A 22873-nucleotide genomic window follows, 5' to 3' on the forward strand; every position below is an offset into this window, starting at 1 on the left:
AGTGTCTCACAACAAAATATCTAAAATGTCCAAGATACAAATAAATATCACCCATCATAACAAAAAAAAGGAAAATCTCAATTTGAATGAAAAAAGATAATCAATAGACACCAGCACCAGAATGACACAGGCATTGGATTTATCAAAAAATAATTTTAAGAGAGCCATCATAAAAATGTTCCAATGTTCAAAAAGCCTCAACAAAGAAACTGAATATATAAAGTAGAACCAACTAAAAACCTTAGAACCGGAAATTACAAAAACCAAACTTAACAGCTCAGTAGATGAACTCAACAGGAGTATGGAAAAGGCAGAAGAATCAATGAGCTTGAAGACAGAACAACAGAAGTTACCAAATCTGAAAAACAGAAATAAATTAAACTTAAAATAATAATAATAAAAGAGCTTAAGGGACTTCTGGAACTACAACAAGAAATCCAGCATTGGAGTCATCAGGGCCTCAAAATGAGAGGCGGAAAATGGTAGAGCAGAGAAGTATTCCAAGAAATTACTGAAAAGTTCCCCAAATTTGGAAAAAGACATAAGTATACAGATTTAAGGAAGCTGCGTAAATTGTCAACAGGAGAAACACAGAGAAAACTATGTCAATACACATCATGGTCAAACTTCAGAAAACTAAAGACAAAAAATTTCAAAAGCTGCCAGAGAGAAATAACACCATATCTATAGGTGAAAAACAATTTAAACAATAGTACGTTTCTCATCTGAAACCCTGGAGGCCAGAAAGAAATGGCGAAGCAGTTTTCAAGTGCTCAATAAAAAAAATCTGTCAAGCCAGAATTCTATATCCAGCAAAAACATCTTTCAATCAACAAAGGAAAAATCAAGACATTCTTAGACAAAGAAAAACTAAGAGGATTTTGAGCCCTAAAAGAATGGCAAGTCATTAAACAGAAAGGAAATGATAAAAAAAAAAAAACCTGGAATATCGGGAAGGAAGAAAGAACCATGAAAACGGCAATAGTATAAGCAAATACAAAGAGTTTCCTCCTCCTCTTGAGTTTTCTGCATTGTGTTTGATGGCTGAAACAAAAACTACATTTTTTAATTTAATTGCCAATGTACATAGAGGAAATATTTCAGACAATTATGTTATAAATGGTGGAAAGAGATGAGACTTTATTAAAGAGAGATAAGGGTTTCTACTTTTTACTCAAACTGGAAAAAGTTTAACACCAATAGACGGTGACAAGTTATGCATGCATAATGTAATTATCTAGAGCAATCACTAAAAAAAATTATACAAAGAGATATACTCAAAAACACTATAGAAAAAGCAAAATGAAATTGTAAAAAATGTTCAGGTAATTCACAGGAAGGCAGGAAAGAGATAAAAATGAAAAACAGAAAATAATTAAAAAACAAAGTTCCAAACTTTAGCTCTAAATTACCAATAATTAAATACAAATGACCAAATTAACCAATTAAAAGACAGACTGGCAAAGTGCATAGAACAGTACTATTACTGATTTGTAATATTCCAAATTGGGAAGGAAAAAAAAACCCTAATATTCCTCAGTAGATGAACGGTTAAACTACCAGTGGTACATCTATAGCATGGATACCACTCAGCAATAAAAATGCACCCACTATTGCTACACTTGGCAAACTGAATGGATTTCCAGAGCACTACGCTGAGTGAAAAAAAGTCCACCTTAAAAGGTCACACTATATTATTTCATTCATACAACATTTTTATAATGATGAAATTATAAATGAAAAACTGATTAGCGGCTGCCAGGAGTTAGGAAAGATGGCAGGAGGGAATTAAAAAGGGACCGCACGAGACAGATCTTTGTGGTGATAGGACAGTTCTGTATCTTAATTGTAGTGGTAGTTTCATGAATCTACACATGAGAAAATAGCATAGAACTCTGCACATACTTTATACCAATGTCCATTTCCTGATTTTGATATTACATTCTAGTTTTATAAGATGTAACCACTGAAGGAAACTTGGTGAAGTGTACATGAGCCTTCTCTGTACAATTTTTGCAACTTCAAGTGAATCCATAATTATTAGTATAAAAACATTATAAATAATGATTCAGGCACCAATTCAATAGTCATTATGGGCTATGACTAGAGCAAAGACAGCTGACAAAAATGCCTCACTCAACATTTACTTATAAGTACCAATACTAATGAAAATCAAAAGATTATACATTCATTCATTTCTTTAAGATTCATGGAATATTAGTTAAATTTTATAAAACATTTACTAAGTCATATTACTTAATGCATCTTATTTTTACTCTCTTTGTGAAACATTATATTTGAAGCAAAATAAACCCGGGCCGGGCCCATGCTAAGGGTGAAAAAACCAAACTCTGTTCTCAGTATCTCTTACTTCAACATCATACAACAAGATTACTCAAAAGTGGTGCTTTTTCTAATGCAATGATGTAACATTTAATGACGTGGAAAATTTAATACGAAAAAACAGATAAACAGATTGTTGAAACCAAATACATTTGCTCTAAGACTCAAAATTCTTAGTAGAATCTAAATCAGATTAATTAGTCAATTAAATGCAAAGCATGGCTTATCCCCTATGTGGACTTTCACAGATCAAACTTACTATGCACACCTGGCAATTATTCAAATTGATTATTGAGATTTTAACTTTTATTTTATAAAACAAAATTTAAAGCGTGGCATTTAATGCAGAAGAACCATGGCAAACACTGTATTTAAGTTTTTTTTTATTATTATTATTCTGCAGTCCTGAGGAGCACTGCCTTGACCATATTCTGCAAAATTCCAATGTGAAAAGTGCTCTCCCCTCAAAAATAAAGGGTAACTGGTACAATGAGTTTAAAGAATGCTGTAAGCTACGTTCTTCTCATGAAGATTCACAATATACATTAGCATATTAAAAATGGGGAGAAGTTATGCAACTGAAAATACCTCTAACTTTAATCCACTGCTCCCCAAACTTATATTTAACCATGGTCCACGTTTTCATACCTCACTGGACCCTAATATTCAAGGGCAGGGCTTCTCAAACTTTAGAATTCAAACAAATCACCTGGAGATCTTGTTGAAATGTAGGTTCTGACTCAGCAGGTCTGTGGTAAGGCCTGAGATTCTGCATTTCTAACAAACTTCCAGGTGATGCCAATACTGCTGCCCTAGGGGTCAGTCTTTAGCAAGGGGCTAGAGAAAACACTTTGAGGAAGACTGGTATAGAGGCTCCTTTTATAGCTACACAGCTTTGTAATACAACTTTAATACCTACAGACTCTACTGTACACAAAATAAAAGACTAGAAGGTGACTAAGTTGAATGCAGGAGAAGTGGGACTCTAAAGGTAACCTGGATTGGTACAGCACTGGACAGAGAAAGGACTAAAAATGGGTCAGAACAAGCAGAAGGTATGAAGGGACTCCTCCCTAAGGAAGGAAAAAATATGTGAAAAAAGAAAGATGGGCTGGATGATACATAATACCAGCATATAGAAAAGACGCATACAATTTCTAAGTTTTCATTATTAAAATGAGGACAGGCAGACAGAAGCTGTTTAATGGATTTCTATCTTAATCTCTAAAACATTCTTACAACGTCTTCAGATGAATGCTCTGTGGTACAGAGGTTTGGCAAAGTTCAAAAAGGCCCCTTGAGACAAAAAATAAATTCTAGAGATGACATTAGTTGGTGAGTCACTAAAATGGTAGGAGAAAAACAAAACAAATTTTTTTAAAGTAGAGTGGTAAGGTAAAATCTAACCTTTTCTTGGATAAGTCTTTGAAGATGAATCCCACAGGACAACATAGCAGTGAATAAGGTCAACATGTACTGCTGAACTTTGCAGATGGCAGAGGCCAGGGAATTTAACACTATGTTCAAGCCCACCTTCTCAATAACGTTCTGGAAGGCAGTAGGAGAGTGGCGAGTGATTCTACACAAGGCCTGCAGAGACAGAAGACATTGTCAGACAAACCCAAGTGCATTAACCATGTTCCCAGAAGATAACATACGCTTCTGTGAAAAGGTGATGGTGCTTACCTTGCTCCTTTATTATTTATTTTGGCATAAAAAAGTTGGAGAATTTCAGCACATTTAAAAGTAAAACAATAATTCAACTATCAATAAAAATTAAGGTTGTTTTAAAACGTTAGGTAGCATTACAACAATAATTACACAAATTAATAAGTTAACCAATTCATAAGTATATCTAGATATACATCCCTTTAAGCAATTAAAAACATTATTAAGCACCTTCTTTGCGCAGACACTGAGCTAAGCGCTAAAAAAAAGTCATAAAGTTAATATCTAACATTGATTGAGTGTTCACTGTATGAGGGGCACTATCTGAGAATATCTGTGGATGATCTCATTTAATCCCCCTGACAATACATAAGAAAGGTTTGATTACCCCCCATTTTATAGATAGTAAAACTGAGGCACAGAACAATTAAGTAGCTTGCCTACAGTCACATAGCTAGTAAGTTGCAAAGCTGAAATTCAAACAGACAGTCAGACCCTATTTCTGTTCCTGAATTACTCACAGGCTATTAGAGATGAAACTTATAAGTAATGATAATAGAATTTATTAAAGGTTAAAATAAAAGTAGGCTCTATTAATTACGCTTGGGAAAGGAGAAAAAGCAATTCACCAAAACCTACATCAGGAGGACGACACTGAGCTTTGATGGGTAAGTAGGAGATAAGACAGGCGAAAAAGTGAGTAAAGATCATTCCAGCCTGAGGGACCAGAACACTACTCACATGGAGACATGAAGATGCAGAGCATGTGCCAGGCAGGGCAAGTTGTCTGATAAAATCAGCACATACATCAGATGTTGGAAAAAAGGAAAACCTGATGATACATTTTTAAAAGTAGGATTGCGTTAAAGAGCTGGTCTACCAAGTTAGGAACTCTAAATTTTATTACGTAAGCAACAGGAAGCCTTTAAAAGTTTTTAAGCAAAAGAGAGGGATGGTTTTATCTCATGTGTACATCGGAGACTCCAAAAAGGGAAATAAACATAAGCCAGAAAGTTTTACAAAAGCATTCATTTTAATAAACGTCAAATGGCCTCCCTGTCCTTGGTTTCAATTGTCAATGGATTTATAACCTTGATTGATAATGGAAAGATTAAAGAGTAATTTTGAGAAATACTAACAAAGTGAATGACAGGTGGCCTTTCCTCAGGATGATCAGGAGAAGGAAGGGAAAGCCTCTTTCTCCATTCCTCCTTAGCTCTCCCTAAGTGAAAGGGGACCATCTTCTTGGGTCAGCCCTACGACATATAGTGGGTATATTTATTATCAGAGGAACTGTGTGTCTAAACATGTACTTCACGTGGTCCATATGGCAAGCTAACTTAGGGCTTGACTCTTTGTGACAAGCCCAATCACTCTTTTTTCTCTTTTGGCTTTGACAACTACCTACAGGTCAGAGGAGATGCCAATTAAACCTTAACCCTACACCCCAGGCTGCAGTCCAGCTGAAGAGAGCATTCTGCATTGGAATTGAGAGGAAAGAACCAAAACAACAATAAAGTGGAACAAGTTATTTTCCATATATCATCATTCCTGTGGGAGAGGACCCACAGGGAGAAGGTGGCTGTGCTTTAGGGCAGGGTTCAGGTATTCTCCAGTCTCTGGCCATTACTGCATCTGAAAACCTTACAAGAGAACCCAAATCTAAAATACTGGACAAAAGGTGTTCTTTTTTAGAAAAACTCAGAACAGAAATAAAGTATAACAAAATGTGCTGTCTCTTAACAGGAACAGTATTGGTCAGCCTAAAAAAACACAATGACAAAAGAAAGGTTTAAACTATCCTGGAAAAGGGAGAAAAACAAAAATTGCTCAGTTTTATGAACCTAGCATAGCCTTCCCAACTACAGCTAAAAAAAAAAGATAGTACAATAGGAGAAAAACACAGAACAAATTCATGTAGAAACATGAATATTTTAAACAAAATTCTAATAACTGAATCTCATTAGTTCCTTTCTTGTTTATTGTTTTCTGGGTTTTTTTTAAATACAATTATGTCATCTACAAATGAAAATAATTTTGTATTTTCCAATATGAGAACTGACAATTTCATTTTATTTTTTTTAACATTAAAAAAAAAGAAAAAAAAATTTTTTTATTAGTTATATTCCCCACAACACTTGGGAATAGGTAACAATAGTCAGCATCCTTGTCTTGTTTCTGATTTTACTGGCTATGATTTCAGCATTTTATCATTTAGTATGATGTTTCCCCTGTTTTCTGAAAGATTCTATCATGATTAAATATTTCTATTCATATTTAACTATGATTTTTTTAATTAACAATCATTGCTGAATTTTATCAAACGTCTTTTCAAATGTGGATAGATACATTTGTATAGTTTATCTGCCTTTAAGTTACTGATATGACCTATTTTGATGTATTTCCTGATGTTGAACCATCCCTGCAGTCTTTAAATGGCACTTATCATTTTGATACTCTACTGAATTCAATTGCTTTTATTTTATGTAGAATTTCTGTATCTATATTCCTTAATAAAATTGGCTTATCATTTCCTCTTTTGTTCTATCTTCTATCAGCTTCACAAAATAAATTGGGGAGCTCTACATCTTGTTCTCAATTGTCTACAATAGGTTAACATAGGAATCATCTGTATTTTAAAACCACTCAACGCTAAAACCACTGAGACTTCTGCCTCTAATGGTCTGTGATGGTTAATTTTATGTCAGTTTGGTAGGCTTTGGTCCCCAGCTGCCTGGCTAAATACTACTCCATTCGTTGTCACAAACAGTTACCTGTGATTAGATCAGTTCACCTTGGGTAGAGCAGATTACCTTCCATAATGTAATGTCATGTAATTACCATGTATCGCCTACACTACAGGATTCCCTGGGTGGTACAAACAGTTAAGCACTCAACTACTAGCACTGAGGTTGGCTCATCAAACTCATCCAGAGGCACCTCAGGAGACAGGCCCGGCAATCTTTTTCCAAAAGGTCACAGCCTTGAAAAACCTATGCAGCAGTTCTACTCTGTACAATTCCGTCATGAGTCAGAATTAACTTGATGGCAACTAACAACGATGTAAAGTAACACAATAGTCTTTCACGATGTAATCTAAGATAATGTAATCAATCTGTTGAGATCATAACAGTGTAAAGTAGATCCCAAACTGGCATTAAAAAAACACCAGAATAGATAGAGGCACACAATGACAGGAGAAGAGAGACTACGTGAGGACTGTCTACAAGCAAAGAAACACCAACAAACCAAAGAATGCCCATGCCTACCGACAAGGGAGGAATCGACATAGCAAAGACCCTGATTTGGACTTTTTGCCTCCAGAACTGTGAGAAATTAAATTTCTGGTCTTTAAAGCCACTCACTTGTGATATTTGTATTATAGCAGCACCAGGCAACTAAGGAGGAGCCTTGGTGGTACAGTGCTTAAGTGCTCAGATGAGAGCTAAAAGGTAATCAGTTGGAACCTACCAGCCCTCCGGGGGAAGATAAATATGGCTGTCTGCTCTCCCATAAATATTTACAGCCTTGGAAACCCTAGGGGCTGTTCTACTCTGTCCTACAGGGTCACTATGAGTTGAAATTGACTTGATGGCAATGAGGTTTAGGTAACTAAGTGCTGCTCAAATTTTTCAAATAAATGCATATTACTTTTATAATAACTTTTTAAAATTATATTCCAGTGCAAGTGACTACCCTTGACATTTTCAAAAATTATACAGAAATAAACATACAGGAAAATTTCCTTTATTAATCAATAAATATATATTTACTACCATTTCTGAAGTTACTGAGTAAACAAAATGAACTAGAAAATGAACATTTGCAAAGCATTAACTACATGTTGTTGTTAACTGTCATGGAGTCGGCTCTGACGCAACGTATGATACAGAACGATACGTTGCCCAGTCTTGTGGCATCTTCATGATCATTGGTATGTTTGAGTTCACTATTGTGGTTATTGTCCCAATCCATCTCATTAAGGGCTTCCCTAACTACATACTGCTGCCAGGAAACCCTGGTGGCATAGTGGTTAAGTGCTACAGCTGCTAACCAAAGGGTCGGCAGTTCGAATCTGCCAGGCGCTCCTTGGAAACTCTATGGGGCAGTTCTACTCTGTCCTACAGGGTCACTATGAGTTGGAATCGACTCGACGGCACTGGGTTTGGTTTTTGGTTTGGTTTATACTCTTCCCTAAAAACACAAAGTGTCTCTTATCTCCTGGAACTACATATAAGACACATACAAAAGTCTTGCCTTAATAATTCGTGACTCCATTTTAAACAAACACGAGGGATTTGTATTCACATAGAGATAGCCATAACAGAATTAAATTCCACAAAAACAAACTATACATTGAACATCTTTCAAGGAATATTCCAGTCTCTCCTCTTTCTTCTAAGGGAGTTCCAGATGGATAAGCTAGACACCATGGCTTAGAAAATATGAAAGCAGGATTATTCTCCAGAAGTAAAATCCAAATTGCATAAGGTGAGGGGAAAACAGTAACAGCTAGTATCTGAAAATAAGAATATGAAAAAGAATTCACTAAAAAAGAAAGCTGGTTTTGGTCAAGGAACTGCAAAAGTTTTTAAAATTTTATTTGCAAGAAAATGGTCATTTATGAAATCAAAACTGTTGAATTATTTTTTTAATTCAAGGATTAAAAAATAGGAGCATTTTAAAAGAGTCACTAAAGATCACACTACAATCATAATGTTTTCAAGAAAATTAAGGGCTCTCCCAACAGTACCTTTAATACTGAAAAACAGTCTCATTAGTACTGTAACAATTCTTGGAGCACCTGGCACAGCAAAGTTGGCTTTCTACTGACATAAAATCCCTATCCAACTATTATGCGGAATTTGTTGATAAAAGATTTGTCTAGAACACTTCTAAGTAGTACTCAGAACGATATGAAGGCAACTAGAATGTCTCTTCCATTTTGTAAAGCTCACAGAGAATATAACCTTTAATTAGTCGCTGAGTATCAATTGAAAGTTTCAGAGCACCTGAGAGGATGTGGAGCTTGAGAGCACATTAGTACTTGTACTTTCTGAATAAAATAAATCACATAGTACTCGTACTTTCTGAATAAAAAAAAATCACATCTGAAGTCTGATCTTCAGTTATTTTGTTTTGGAATGTTTACTTATTAAAATAGAGTTTAAGACAAGATAGCCACGCACTGGGAGAAAATATTAACAAAACACATATCTGATAAAGAACTTGTATCCAAAATATACAAACTACTCTTAGAACTCACCAGTAAAAACACAAACAACCCAATTACAAAATGGCAAAAAATCTGGACAGCTCACTCCAAATAAGATATAAAATGTTATTGTTGTTTTAAGTGCTGTCGAGTCAGTTCTGACTCAGTGTAACCATATGCCCCTATGTACAAGGGAACGAAACACTGTTGAGTCCTCAGTTATCCTCAAATCATTGCTATGTAGAGCCCATCCCTGCAGCCTGCCTGTGTCAATCCACCTAGCCAAGGGTCCTCCTCTCTTTTGCTCACCTTCTATGGTGCCAAGAGGTGACTAGGAGGCTGACGGTTCCAGGGAGAATAAGGAACAGATTGTTACCTCAGCACCGAGCAACACCATCCTGCCACGCTGCTCGCGCATTCATTCATTTGGCCAACAAGATCTACTGAGCATCCACCATTGTGTTCAAGCAGGAAACAAGATGAACAGGGCTCCTGCCTTCCTGGAGCTGACACTCTAGTCAAGCAAACTGTGCATACACAAGTTAAATAAATACAACAGTGCTCATCACTGTGACAGAAAATAAAAAGAGATATGACAGTTAACCAGAGAGGCAGCAGCCATGACCAGGGATGTCCTAACTGAGGAGGTGATTTTAAGCTGAGCTCTGAATGAGGAGGAGTAGGCCATGTGAAAAGCCAGCAGAGAGCTTTCGTTGCACACGGAATAGCAAAAGTAAAGATCCTGAGATAGAAAGTACTTGAAAATTCAAGTCTCAGAAGACAAATTTGGTCGAGGGCACAGTGTATGAGTGATTGAGTATTATCACATGAGTCACAAGAGGTAGTATGGTCTTGAAAGCCATGTGAAGAATTCTAATCTTGATCACCAAATGGGTACAATACTTCCAGAGTACCTTCACGAGAGGTGATTATGGAAACGGAAAGTGAGGAGCAAGTTCAGCTCTGTAAGACATCTTGGAGAGGAAGCAACTGTCATTCTCTGCTAGGAATTTGTGTTAAGTGTTTTCACAATGCATATTCTCAGCTTCTATAGCTTCAGTCTTTAAAAATCCTCATGTAGGAGGCGGAGCCAAATTGGCAGAATACACAGACACTTCCATCGAGCCCTCTTTACAACAAAGACCTGAAAAAACAAGTGAAACAACTATATTTTGGACAAGCTGGGAGCCCTGAGCACCAAAGGCAAGCTTAGACAACAAACTGAGGGGCAGGGGAAGGTAGAGACCGTTCAGAAGCGGAGAGGAGTTACGAGGCCTGAATCGCGGGGAGCCCTCAGACACCATTCCCAGAGCGCTGGCGGTGGGGGGGGGCTGGTCCTAGTGTTCGGCCGCAGTTTCCTCAGGGAGAAGCAGCCAGCCACACAGCCCACTCACAGCTCTGGAAACAGAGGAGGAGGGCACTCTCGGCAAAAGCTAAGTACTTGCGTATATTTTACTGCACCCCATCACCCCAAGCCAGCTTCAGCAGCTGAATCCCTGGGCCTGAGATACACCCTGGTGAGCACCTACAGCTGTCCTCCCGGCCTTGGGGAAGGAAAAAATTTTCAACTGAGGGGAAAAGATAATTTGCTAGCTCCATTAACTGGGGGAGCTCAGGACAGAAGCGGCTCCTGTCCAGGCATAACCCGTCCGTGGACACTGAGCACCTTTCCCTTCTGCATGGACCTGTGTGGGCCTATTTCGGGAGAATAGGCCCTTGTTGGCAAACTCCAACCATTTCAGCTGTGTGGTGGAGAGGTGGGTGCTTGACGTTTGACATTGCTTTGCCTATTAAACAAGGTACTCACCTAACCACAACAGGGACCTAAGGACTGGTGGCTCCACTTGGGTTGCCCAGCTACCCACGACAGGGATCCAGGGATAACTGGTACCTCCCAGTCTTTACAACAAAAAACTTTGGGTGCCCATGGTCCATCTGCAGAGCCCACCCACCAGCACGCTCTAGGGAACAGAGATGCGTTTTCCTCAGAGACACTTAGGGGTCAGTTCTCAGCCCCCTGCCTTGTTCACAGAGTGACGCCCTGCTGAAATCAGATACAGGTATATGTGCCAATCACCCCTGCCCCTCTAAGACTGTAGGATGGAGCCTATATCACACACTTGATATCAGCTACCTGGAAACCTGAGCTGAATTCATACAAGAAAACTGAATGGACTACTAGACTGATATACCTGATAGCAGCTCTAGCCAGCTGGGGACAGGACACCAGAGTTCCAAAGGCAAAAATACTCAAGCTAGCTCACTCAAGCAACCCATAAGGGTATACCTAAACAAAACAAAGCATGCAGCTACAACACAGTAAGCAAGCATAAACTAATACAATAACTTATAGATGGCTCGGAGACTACAGTCAACATCAAGTCACATAAAGAAACAGGCCACGATCACCTAAACAGGTTCTCAAAACAAAAAATCCAGGGATCTTTTGGACGAAAGTGCATTCCTGGAATTACCAGATGCAGAATACAAAAGTTTAATATACAGAACCCTTCAAGACATCAGGAAGGAAATGAGGCAATATGCAGAACAAGTCAAGCAACACACACATAAAGCAACTGAAGAACTCAGAAAGATTATTCAGGAACATAACGAAAAGTTTAATAAGCTGGAAAAATCCACAGACAGACAGCAATCAGAAATTCAGAAGATTAACAATAAAATTACAGAATTAGATAACTCAACAGAAAGTCAGAGGAGCAGAATTGAGCAAGTAGAAGCTACAATTTCTGAACTGAAAGATAAATCACTTGGCACTAATATATTTGAAGAAAAATCAGATAAAAGAATTTAAAAAAAATGAAGAAACCTTAAGAATCATGTGGGACTCTATCAAGAGAAATAACCTACGAGTGATTGGAGTACCAGAACAGGGAGGGATAACAGAAAATACAGAGAAAACTGTTGAGGATTTGTTGGCAGAAAACTTCCCTTATATTGTGAAAGATGAGAAGACATCTATCCAAGATGCTCATCGAACTCCACATAAGGTAGATCTTAAAAGAAAGTCACCAAGACATATAATCAAGCTTGCCAAAACCAAAGATAAGGAGACAATTATAAGAGCAGCAAGGGATAAAAGAAAAGTCACCTAACAAGGGAGAGCCAACAAGAATAAGCTCGGACTACTCGGCAGAAACCATGCAGGCAAGAAGGCAATGGGATGACATATTTAAAAAACTGAAGGAAAAAAATTGCCTGCCAAGAATCATATATCCATCAAAACCGTTTCTTAAATATGAAGGTGAAATTAAGACATTTCCAGATAAACACAAGTTGAGGGAATTCATAAAAACCAAACCAAAGCTACAAGAAATACTAAAGGGAGTTCTTTGGTTAGAAAATCAATAATATCAGGTATCAATCCAAGACTAGAGCACTGGGCAGAGCAACCAGAAATCAACCCAGACAGAGAAATCTAAAAAAAAAAAAGCGAGATTAAAAACAAAAAAAAACCTAACACAGGGTAATGACAATGTTATTATATAAAAGAAAACAACATTAAAATAATAAAGAGGGACTAAGAAATGTAATCGTACACCTTCCATATGGAGAGGAAGATACACAGCGATACAAAGAAATAATAGTTTTAAATTTAGAAAAACAGGGGTAAAAAATAAGGTAACCACAAAGGAGACAAACTATCCTACTCATCAAAATAAAATACAAGGGAAAAATACAGACTCAGCAGAAACAAAATCAACAACAACAAATATGAGGAAAGGACAATATATAAAGATAATCTACCCAGCACATAAAATCAAGTGAGAAAAAGAAGCTGCCAACACACAAAAAAAGATATCAAAATGATAGCACTAAATTCATACCTATCCATAATTACCCTGAATGTAAATGGACTAAATGCACCAATAAAGAGATAGAGAGTGGCAGAATGGATTAAAAAACAAGATCTCTCTATATGCTGCCTACAAGAGACACACCTTGGACTTAGAGAAAAAACAAACTAAAACTCAAAGGATGGAAAAAAATATATCAAGCAAACAACAATCAAAAAAGAGCAGGAGTGGCAATATTAATTTCTGACAAAATAGACTTTCAAGTTAAATCCATCAGAAAGGATAAGGAAGGACACTATGTAATGATTAAAGGGACAATACACCAAGAAGATATAACCACATTAAATATTTATGCACCCAGTGGCAGGGCTGCAAGATATATAAAACAAACTCTATCAGCATTGAAAGCTGAGATAGACAGCTCCACAATAATAGTAGGAGACTTCAACACACCACTTTTGGTGAAGGACAGGACATTCAGAAAGAAGCTCAATAAAGACGCGGAAGATCTAAATGCCACAATCAACCAACTTGACCTCGAAGACATATACAGAACGCTCCACCCAACAGCAACCAACTATACTTTCTTTTCTAGTGCATATGGAACATTCTCTAGAATAGGCCACATATTAGGTCATAAAGCAAGCCTTAGCAGGATCCAAAACACTGAAATATTACAAAGCATCTTCTCTGACCATAAGGCCATAAAAGTGGAAATCAATAACAGGAAAAGCAGGGAAAAGAAATCAAACACTTGGAAACTGAACAATACCCTGCTCAAAAAAGACTGGATTATAGAAGACATTAACGATGGAATAAAGAAATTCATAGAATCCAATGAGAATGAAGGTTCCTATCAGAACCTTTGGTACACAGCAAAAGCGGTGCTCAGAGGCCAATTTATAACAATAAATGCACACATCCAAAAAGAAGAAAGGGCCAAAATCAAAGAACTATCCCTACAACTTGAATAAATAGAAAGAGAGCAACAAAAGAAACCCAGAGGCACCAGAAGAAAACAAATAATAAAAATTAGAGCTGAACTAAATGAAATAGAAAAAAGAAAAACAATTGAAAGAATTAACAAGACCAAAAGCTGGTTTTTTAAAAAACTCAACAAAATTGATAAAACATTGGCCAAACTGACAAAAGAAAAACAGGAGAGGAAGCAAAGAGCCCAAATAAGATATGAGACGGGCGATATTACAAGAGACCCAATGGAAACTAAAAGAATCGTATCAGATTCCTATGAAAAACTATACTCAAACAAATTTGAAAACCTAGAAAAAATGGATGAATTCCTAGAAACACACTACCTACCTAAACTAACACAGAGGTAGAACAACTAAATAGACCCATAACAAAAAAAGAGATTGAAAAGGTAATCAAAAAACTCCCAACAGAAAAAAGCCCTGGTCCGGACGGCTTCACTAAAGAGTTCTACCAAACTTTCAGAGAAGAGTCAACACCACTACTACTAAAGGTATTTCAGAGCACAGAAAAGGATGGAATACTACCAAACTCATTCTATGAAGCCAGCATATCCCTGATACCAAAACCAGGTAAAGACACCACAAGAAAAGAAAATTATAGACCTATATCCCTCATGAATGTAGATGCAAAAATCCTCAACAAAATTCTAGCCAATAGAATTCAACAACATATCAAAAAAATAATTCACCATGACCAAGTGGGATTCATATCAGGTATGCAGGGATGGTTCAACATTAGAAAAACAATTAATGTAATCCACCACATAAATCAAACAAAAGACAAGAATCACATGATTTTATCAACTGATGCAGAAAAGGCATTTGACAAAGTTCAACACTCATTCATGATAAAAACTCTCAGCAAAATAGGAATAGAAGGAAAATTTCTCAACATAATAAAGGGCATTTATACAAAGCCAACAGCCAGCATCACCCTAATGATGAGAGCCTGAAAGCATTCCCGCTGAGATCGGGAACCAGATATGGATGCCCTTTATCACCACTCTTATTCAACATTGTGCTGGAAGTCCTAGCCAGAGCAATTAGGCTAGATAAAGAAATAAAGGGCATCCAGACTGGCAGGGAAGAAGTCAAAGTATCTCTGTTTGCAGATGACATGATCTTATACACAGAAAACCCTAAGGAATCCTCCAGAAAACTACTGAAACAAAGAGAAGAGTTCAGCAGAGTATCGGGATACAAGATAAACATACAAAAATCAACTGGATTTCTCTACACCAACAAAAAGAACACTGAAGAGGAAATCATCAAATCAATGCCATTTACAGTAGCCCCCAAGAAGACAAAATACTTAGGAATAAATCTTACCAGAGATGTAAAAGACTTATACAAAGAAAACTACAGTACACTTCTGCAAGAAACCAAGAGAGACTTACATAAGTGGAAGAACATACCTTGCTCATGCATAGGAGGACTTAACATCATAAAAATGTCTATTCTACCAAAAGCAATCTATACATTTAATGTAATTCCGATCCAAATCCAAAGGACATTCTTTAAGGAGATGGAGAAACAAATCACCAATTTCATATGGAAGGGAAAGATGCCCCAGATAAATAAGGCATTACTGAAAAAGAAGAACCAAGTGGGAGGCCTTACTTTACCTGATTTTAGAACCTATTAAACCGCCACAGTAGTCAAAACAGCCTAGTACTGGTACAACAACAGATACACAGACCAACAGAACAGAATTGAGAATCCAGACATAAATCCATCCACATATAAGCAGTTGATACTTGACAAAGGCCCCAAAACAGTTAAATGGGGAAAAGACAGTCTTTTTAACAAATGGTGCTGGCATAACTGGATATCCATCTGCAAAAAAAATGAAACAAGACCTACCTCACTCCATGCACAAAAACTAACTCAAAATGGATCAAACTCCTAAATATAAAATCTAAAACAGTAAAGATCATGGAAGAAAAAATAGGGACAACGTTAGGAGCCCTAATACATGGCATAAACAGTATACAAAACATTGTAAAGAACGCAGAAGAAAAACTAGATAACTGGGAGCTCCTAAAAATCAAACACTTATGCTCATCCAAAGACTTCACCAAAACAGTAAAAAGACTACCTACAGACTGGGAAAAAGTTTTTAGCTATGACATTTCTGATCAGCGCCTGATCTCTAAAATCTACATGATACTGCAAAAACTCAACAAGAAAAAGACAAATAACCCAATTAAAAAACGGGCAAAAGATATGAATAGACACTTCACTAAAGAAGACATTCAGGTAGCTAACAGATATATGAGGAAATGTTCATGATCATTAGCCATTAGAGAAATGCAGATCAAAACTACAATGAGATTTCATCTCACTCCAACAAGGCTGGCATTAATCCAAAAAAGACAAAATAATAAATGTTGGAGAGGCTGTGGAGAGGCTGGAACACTTCTACACTGCTGGTGGGAATGTCAAATTGTACAACCACTTCGGAAATCGATTTGGCCCTTCCATAAAAAGTTAGAAGTAGAACTACCATATGATCCAGCAATCCCAGTCCTTGGAATATAGCCTAGAGAAATAAGAGCCTTTACACAAACAGATATATGCACACCCATGCTTACTGCAGCACTGTTTACAATAGCAAAAACATGGGAGCAACCAAGGTGCCCATCAACAGATGAATGGATAAATTATGGTATGTTCACACAATGGAATACTATGCATCGTTAAAGAACAGCGAGGAATCTGTGAAACATTTCATAACATGGAGTAGCCTAGAAGGCATTATGCTAGGTGAAATTAGTTTCAAAAGGACAAATATTGTATAAGACCACTATTATAAGAACTTGAGAAATAATTTAAACTGAGAAGAAAACATTCTTTTGTGGTCACGAGACGGGGGAAGGAGGGAGAGTGGGAGAGGGGCATTCACTAATTAGATAGTAGGTAAGAACTACTTTAGGTGAAGGGAAAGACAGCACACAATACAGGGGAGGTCAGCACAATTGGACTAAACCAAAAGCAAAGAAGTTTCCTGAAGAAACTGAATGCTTCGAAGGCCAGCGTAGTCAGGGCAGGGGTCTGGGGACCATGGTTTCAGGGGACATCTAAGTCAACTGGCATAATAAAATCTTTTAAGAAAACATTCTGCATCCCACTTTGAAGAATGGCGTCTGGGGTCTTAAACGCTAGCAAGCAGCCATCTAAGATGCATCAATTGGTCTCAACCCACCTGGATCAAAGGAGAATGAAGAACACCAAGGACACAAGATGATTACGAGCCCAAGAGACAGAAAGGGCCACATGCACCAGGGACTACATCATCCTGAGACCAGGAGAACTAGATGGTACTTGGCTACAACCAATGACTGCCCTGACAGGGAACACAAGAGAGAACCCCTGAGGGAGCAGGAGAGCAGTGGGATGCAGACCCCAAATTCTCATAAGACCAGACTTAATGGTCTGACTGAGACTGGAAGGACCCCGGTGGTCATGGCCCCCAGACCTTCTGTTGCCCCAGGACAGGAACCACTCCAGAAGCCAACTCTTCAGACATGGATTGGACTGGACAATGGGGTGGAGAGGGGTGCTGGTAAGGAGTGAGCTTCTTGGATTAGGTGGACATTTGAGACTAGGTTGGCATCTCCTGCCTGGATGGGAGATGAGAGGGTGGAGGGGGTTAGAAGCTGGTTAAAAGGACACGAAAAGAGAGAGTGGAGGGAGGGAGTGTGCTGTCTCATTAGGCGGAGAGTAATTGGGAGTGTGTAGCAAGGTGTATATGGGTTTTTGTTTGAGAAACTGACTTGATTTGTAAACTTTCACTTAAAGCACAATAAAAATTATTTTTAAAAAAATCCTCATGTAAATCTGCTTAAAGGCAGGTGCAATTTTCTTAAGATTGTAACATTAAGAATAACCTTACTTCTGATACCCTGAGCAATGACCTCATACTGTATTTCCCCTCTTTTGTTATTAGCAGGGCCTCTGTGACCCATTTTTCCTGAGCGTGATGTTACTAACTCCTCCCCTCTACTGACTCATGGGATAAGAGGCTCTCTCTTAATCTATGCAGGAAAAGCCCTAAACCTGTGATCAAAGACCTGGCATCAAACTGACAGAGATAGGAACAAAACAGTCCATGCTTTCAAGGTGTTTGCAATCTATATGGAATTGTAATGAACAAAAATAACTAATTTACAAAGCCAAATGTACTGATTGTTTTTAACATTAAAGACAGATTACCTTGAAACTGAAAGCCCTCCTCAAGTCTCAACTTCTACCTAGTACTTGGAATAAAGTATTGTCGGTCCTTTAAAAAAGAAAAAAAAAAAAAAAAATGGAGGGCTGTTGAAAAGTTTAAACAGAAAAGTGAGAGGAGAAGATCTGATTTTTATGAATTTCACTCTGTATGGTAGACTGGTGGGGCACAAAGCTGGATGTGGGGAGATCATTCAGCAGGCTATTACAATGATCCAGGAAAGAGATGCTGATGGCCTGGGCTATGAGGGTAGCAGGACAGCTGCAGAGAGAGGTAGGCAGATCCTAGAGATACTTAAGAATTAGAACCACAGGACAGGATGACTACTTGGTTGTAAACAGTGAGGCAGAAGGATTTAAGGGAGAGGAAAGCATCAAAGGTGACTTCTAACCTTTCATCACCCACCTTCCTTTACCTTCCCTTCCCAGTCTCAATATGTCAAAGTCTGAGGAAGTGGAGCAATAAGGGGGAAGCGAGTGCTGAGCAGAGGGGGCAGGGGAAGCAGGACAGTTGCAGCAAAGGAGGTGGCCGGTAACACAGAGGAGACAGCCAGAGTAAACTGAAGTTTGCTACACTGAACGAATCAGTCAATGTACCAGGTCTCTCCCTGAGAAGGGATGTACAGAGAGGGAAAGGTAGAAACAACCCCAAGGTATTAGATCAAAATTGGAATTATCACAATGAGTTCAACAGGTTTTTCCCACATATGTACAGTTAAAACAGAATTACAATGAAGGCCCAAGACCTGTTTTGGTACAGCTCATGAGCTAAAAACGGTTTTTACATGTCTAAAGGGTTGTAAAAAAAAATTCAAAAACAAAAAAATTAAGGAAGAAGATGCGAGAGAGACCATATGTGGTCTTAAAAGCCAAAATATTTATTATCTGGCCCTTTATAGAAAATGTTTGTGAACCGGCGATGTGGAAGAAATGATACAAATAAATGATCATCTGACAACCACTGGAAAGGCATGTGACACAGGTAGGAGTCAGCAGTATGTTTGTGAACCGGCGATGTGGAAGAAATGATACAAATAAATGATCATCTGACAACCACTGGAAAGGCATGTGACACAGGTAGGAGTCAGCAGTGGATACTAAAGAGGTTTAATGAGGTAAGAGAATATCATCCAATTAACAGAATACCTCCCCACAAAATATCAATCAAATAAAGAGGGAAAATGGTGAGAATACAATGGCGAGAAACCAAGCCGGTGATCCAGGTTAATATCTGCAGTGGTGAAGCGGGTTGCCCTTGTGTGCCTCCTGGCCTGACACATGGAGGAGAGGACAGCATCTCTTCCCTACCTCCCCTCCCAAGAATGAAAGGTCTGATCACTTCCATGAGAAACATCAGCTTTGTCCTCATCCTACAAAACCAAACCTCTGTACTTTAAAAAAAAAAAAACTATAAATGACATAAAATACAGGGAAGGACTGAGGAACAATTCCAGACTGGGGGAGATTACAGAGGGATGAAAATTAAATACAACGCATGATCCTAGATAGAATCCTGGAACAAAAAGCATTGCTGGGACAATTGGCAAAATTTCAGTGAGTAATTAATAATTCAGATGAATGCAAACAACAAAGTATAACAAGCTGAAGATGAAACAGTAGAGATCGATGGGTCAGATGGAGAAATAGCCAAAACGTACAAGACTTTAGTGGGAACAGTTGGAAAAAGTTTGCCAAGAAAGAAACCATGCTGAATACGAAGGTAAAAATGATAATATAAAGCAAGATAGATGCTTTCAAAGCTTCTGGATTAAAATGGATGTCTTAAAGATATGATTCAAGGATTCAAGGATGCCTTGAGAAAGTTCGCTGGTGGGCTGAGTAACTCTTTCTGATGGGTTCCCTGTAATTATTAATACCGTACGTTTTTGAACCAGATGTGTATGTAACAGACAGCCAGGTCTTTTCTCCTGTGGAGCCTCTAGGTGGTTCAAACCACCAACCTTTCGGTTAGCAGTCACGTGCTTAATCATTGTTTCACCCCCAAAAAAACCTATTGCTCTCAAGTCAATTCTGACTCATAGAGCAGAGTTCCTTAAATATAAGAACTGAAAAATATCCATAAGTATCCACAGGAATTAGCAACACGAACGCCATCATCAGGACCTTAGCAACATCGGCTTGAGTGGCATGTTTAGTACATACAACAGACTGGGCTGAGGAATAAACAGAGGCCAGAAAGCAGCAACAGTTTTGTGCTGATAACTCTCCGAAGAAGTCAGGTTGTAAAGGGGGGGGTATGCACCCTAAAGAAATTTTTGGATGTATGTGTATGTGATTTTTTGTTTGTTAAATGGAGCAGAGTAAATATTACCTTAGTGTTGATGAGAAGGATCTAGGAGAGAAGGAGGAGCCCTGACGGTGCACTGGTTAAGCACTCAGCTGCTAACCAAAAGGCTGGCGGTTCGAACCCACAAGCCAAAGATGTGGCACTCTGCTTCCGTGAAGATTATAGCCTTGGAAACCCTATGGGGCAGTTATGCTCTGTACCTCAGGGTCGCTATGAGTCAGAATCGACTCAACAGCAGTGGGTTTGATTTGTTTTAGAAGAGGACAGATTGAAGATTTAGGAAAGAGCAAAAATAACTATTTGAGTTAGGTTCCCAAGAAGGGAACATGAAGATCTGAAGAAACATGGGCAGTACATGTGGAAGGGTCATCTACTGAGAATGCAGGAGGGAGGCGCAGGAATGGAGGTTTCAGGAAAGAGGATACGGTATGAAACTACCACAGTGAAAAGTGAAGCAGGAGCTGGCTAGAGAAACACATTGAGGCTGCATTATAGTGCAAGGGTCCTGATGAGACTGGTAATTGAAAAGAGTATTTCAATCACATGAGAAAGGGTTGTATTTGTTCAACGGACTATTAAATCAATACAACCATGTTAATACATCTTTATACAAAATTTTCCTTTACACCGAGTCATTATAACCATACGAGCAAAACGGGTAGACAACCAATCAAAATAAAAAAAAAAAATGCAAAACCACACATGCTTGAAAATTAAAATGAATTCACTTGAACCACATCACGAACCAAAGGAGGGAGCTAACATGAGCAGTCAGGGAACACTAAAAATATGACAAACCAAATCCAGTAACCTATCCACTACAGCAGTTTTCTACTGTCACCTCCAGGGAGTTTTTTGAAACCAAAATGTCATAGTCCCAACAAGGTCCCACTGGAATGTCTTGGTAGTCCCAAGGTGTTTCCAGTTCCAGTTTTAAAAACTCTACCTTAGAAGAAAATCAAGTTATTGCTCCCACTTTTACTTTGGTATTTCTATTTACCACCTATCGAATCAAACGTACTCTTCTCCTGGCATGATTCTTCAAACCTAAGTGTTTAAAAACACCCAGCTATATCCCCAAAAGATACCATACTATCTTAGTTACCTAGTGCTGCTGTAACAGAAATACCAAAAGTGGATGGCTTTCACAAAGAGAAATTTATTCTCTCATGGTCTAGTAGGCTACAAGTCCAAATTCAGGGTGTCAGCTCCAGCGGAAGGCTTGCTTTCTCTGTCGGCTCTGGAAGAAGGTCCTTGTAATCACCTTCCCTGGTCAAGGAGCTGCTCAGCGTAGGGACTTGGGGACAAAGGATGCACTATTCTCCTGGCTCTTGTTTCTTGGTGGTATGAGGTCCTCATATCTTTGCTCATTTCTTTCTTTTATATCTCAAAAGAGACTGACTTAAGGCACAATCTAATCTTGTAGATTTGAATCCTGCCTCATTAACTGCTGCTAATTCCACCTCTCAATCCGTATGCCAAGCAAATAATCCAAGAAGCTGGACTACATGAAGAAGAACGGGGAATCAGGATTGAAGGAAAGAAACATTAACAACCTGCGTTATGCAGATGACACAACCTTGCTTGCTGAAAATCAAGAGGACCTGAAGCACTTACTGATGAAGATCAAAGACCACAGCCTTCAGTATGGATTACACCTCAGCATAAAGAAAACAAAAATCCTCACAACTGGACCAATAAGTAGCATCATGATAAGCGGAGAGGAGACTGAGGTTGTCAAAGATTTCATTTTACTTGGATCCACAATCAACACCCATGGAGGCAGCAGTCAAGAAATCAAAAGACACGTTGCATTGGGCAAATCTGCTGCAAAAGGCCTCTTTAAAGTATTGAAAAGCAAAGATGTCACCCTGAAGACTGAGGTCCACCTGACCCAACCCATGGTGTTTTCAATCACCTCCTATGCACGTGAAAGCTAGACGATGAATAAGGAAGACTGAAGAAAAATTGACACCTCTGAATTGTGGTGCTGGAGAAGAATACTGAATATACCATGGACTGCCAAAAGAACGAACCAACCTATCTTGGAAGAAGTACAACTAGAATGCTCCTTAGAAGCAAGGATGGCAAGACTAAGTCTCACATACTTTGGACATGTTGTCAGGAGGGATCAGTCCCTGGAGAAGGACGTCATGCTTGGTAGAGGGTCAGAGAAAAAGAGGAAGACCCTCAATGTGATGAAGTGATACAGTGGCTGCAACAATGGGCTTAACAATGATCGTGAAGATGGCACAGGACAGGGTCTCTATCAGTCGGAAGCGACAGGACAGCACCTAACGAC

At 38.5% G+C, this 22873-nt stretch overlaps 1 protein-coding gene across 10 annotated transcripts in view; it reads right to left on the reverse strand.

The window, feature by feature from the left end:
- Nucleotides 1-22873, reverse strand: part of ULK4 (unc-51 like kinase 4) — a 710695-nt gene that overhangs the window by 514280 nt on the left and 173542 nt on the right. For all 10 annotated transcript variants that reach the window (XR_007514399.1, XM_049862196.1, XM_049862197.1 and 7 more), the window contains exon 21: nucleotides 3751-3933. Coding sequence is in view for 9 of the 10 variants with exons in the window: in XM_049862196.1 (XP_049718153.1) it covers nucleotides 3751-3933 (183 nt within the window). In the remaining variant the exon portion in view is untranslated. The remainder of the gene's footprint in view (nucleotides 1-3750; nucleotides 3934-22873) is intronic.

This window comes from Elephas maximus, chromosome 20, assembly GCF_024166365.1.
Source record: "Elephas maximus indicus isolate mEleMax1 chromosome 20, mEleMax1 primary haplotype, whole genome shotgun sequence".
In the NCBI taxonomy this organism is placed as follows: Eukaryota; Metazoa; Chordata; class Mammalia; order Proboscidea; family Elephantidae; genus Elephas; species Elephas maximus.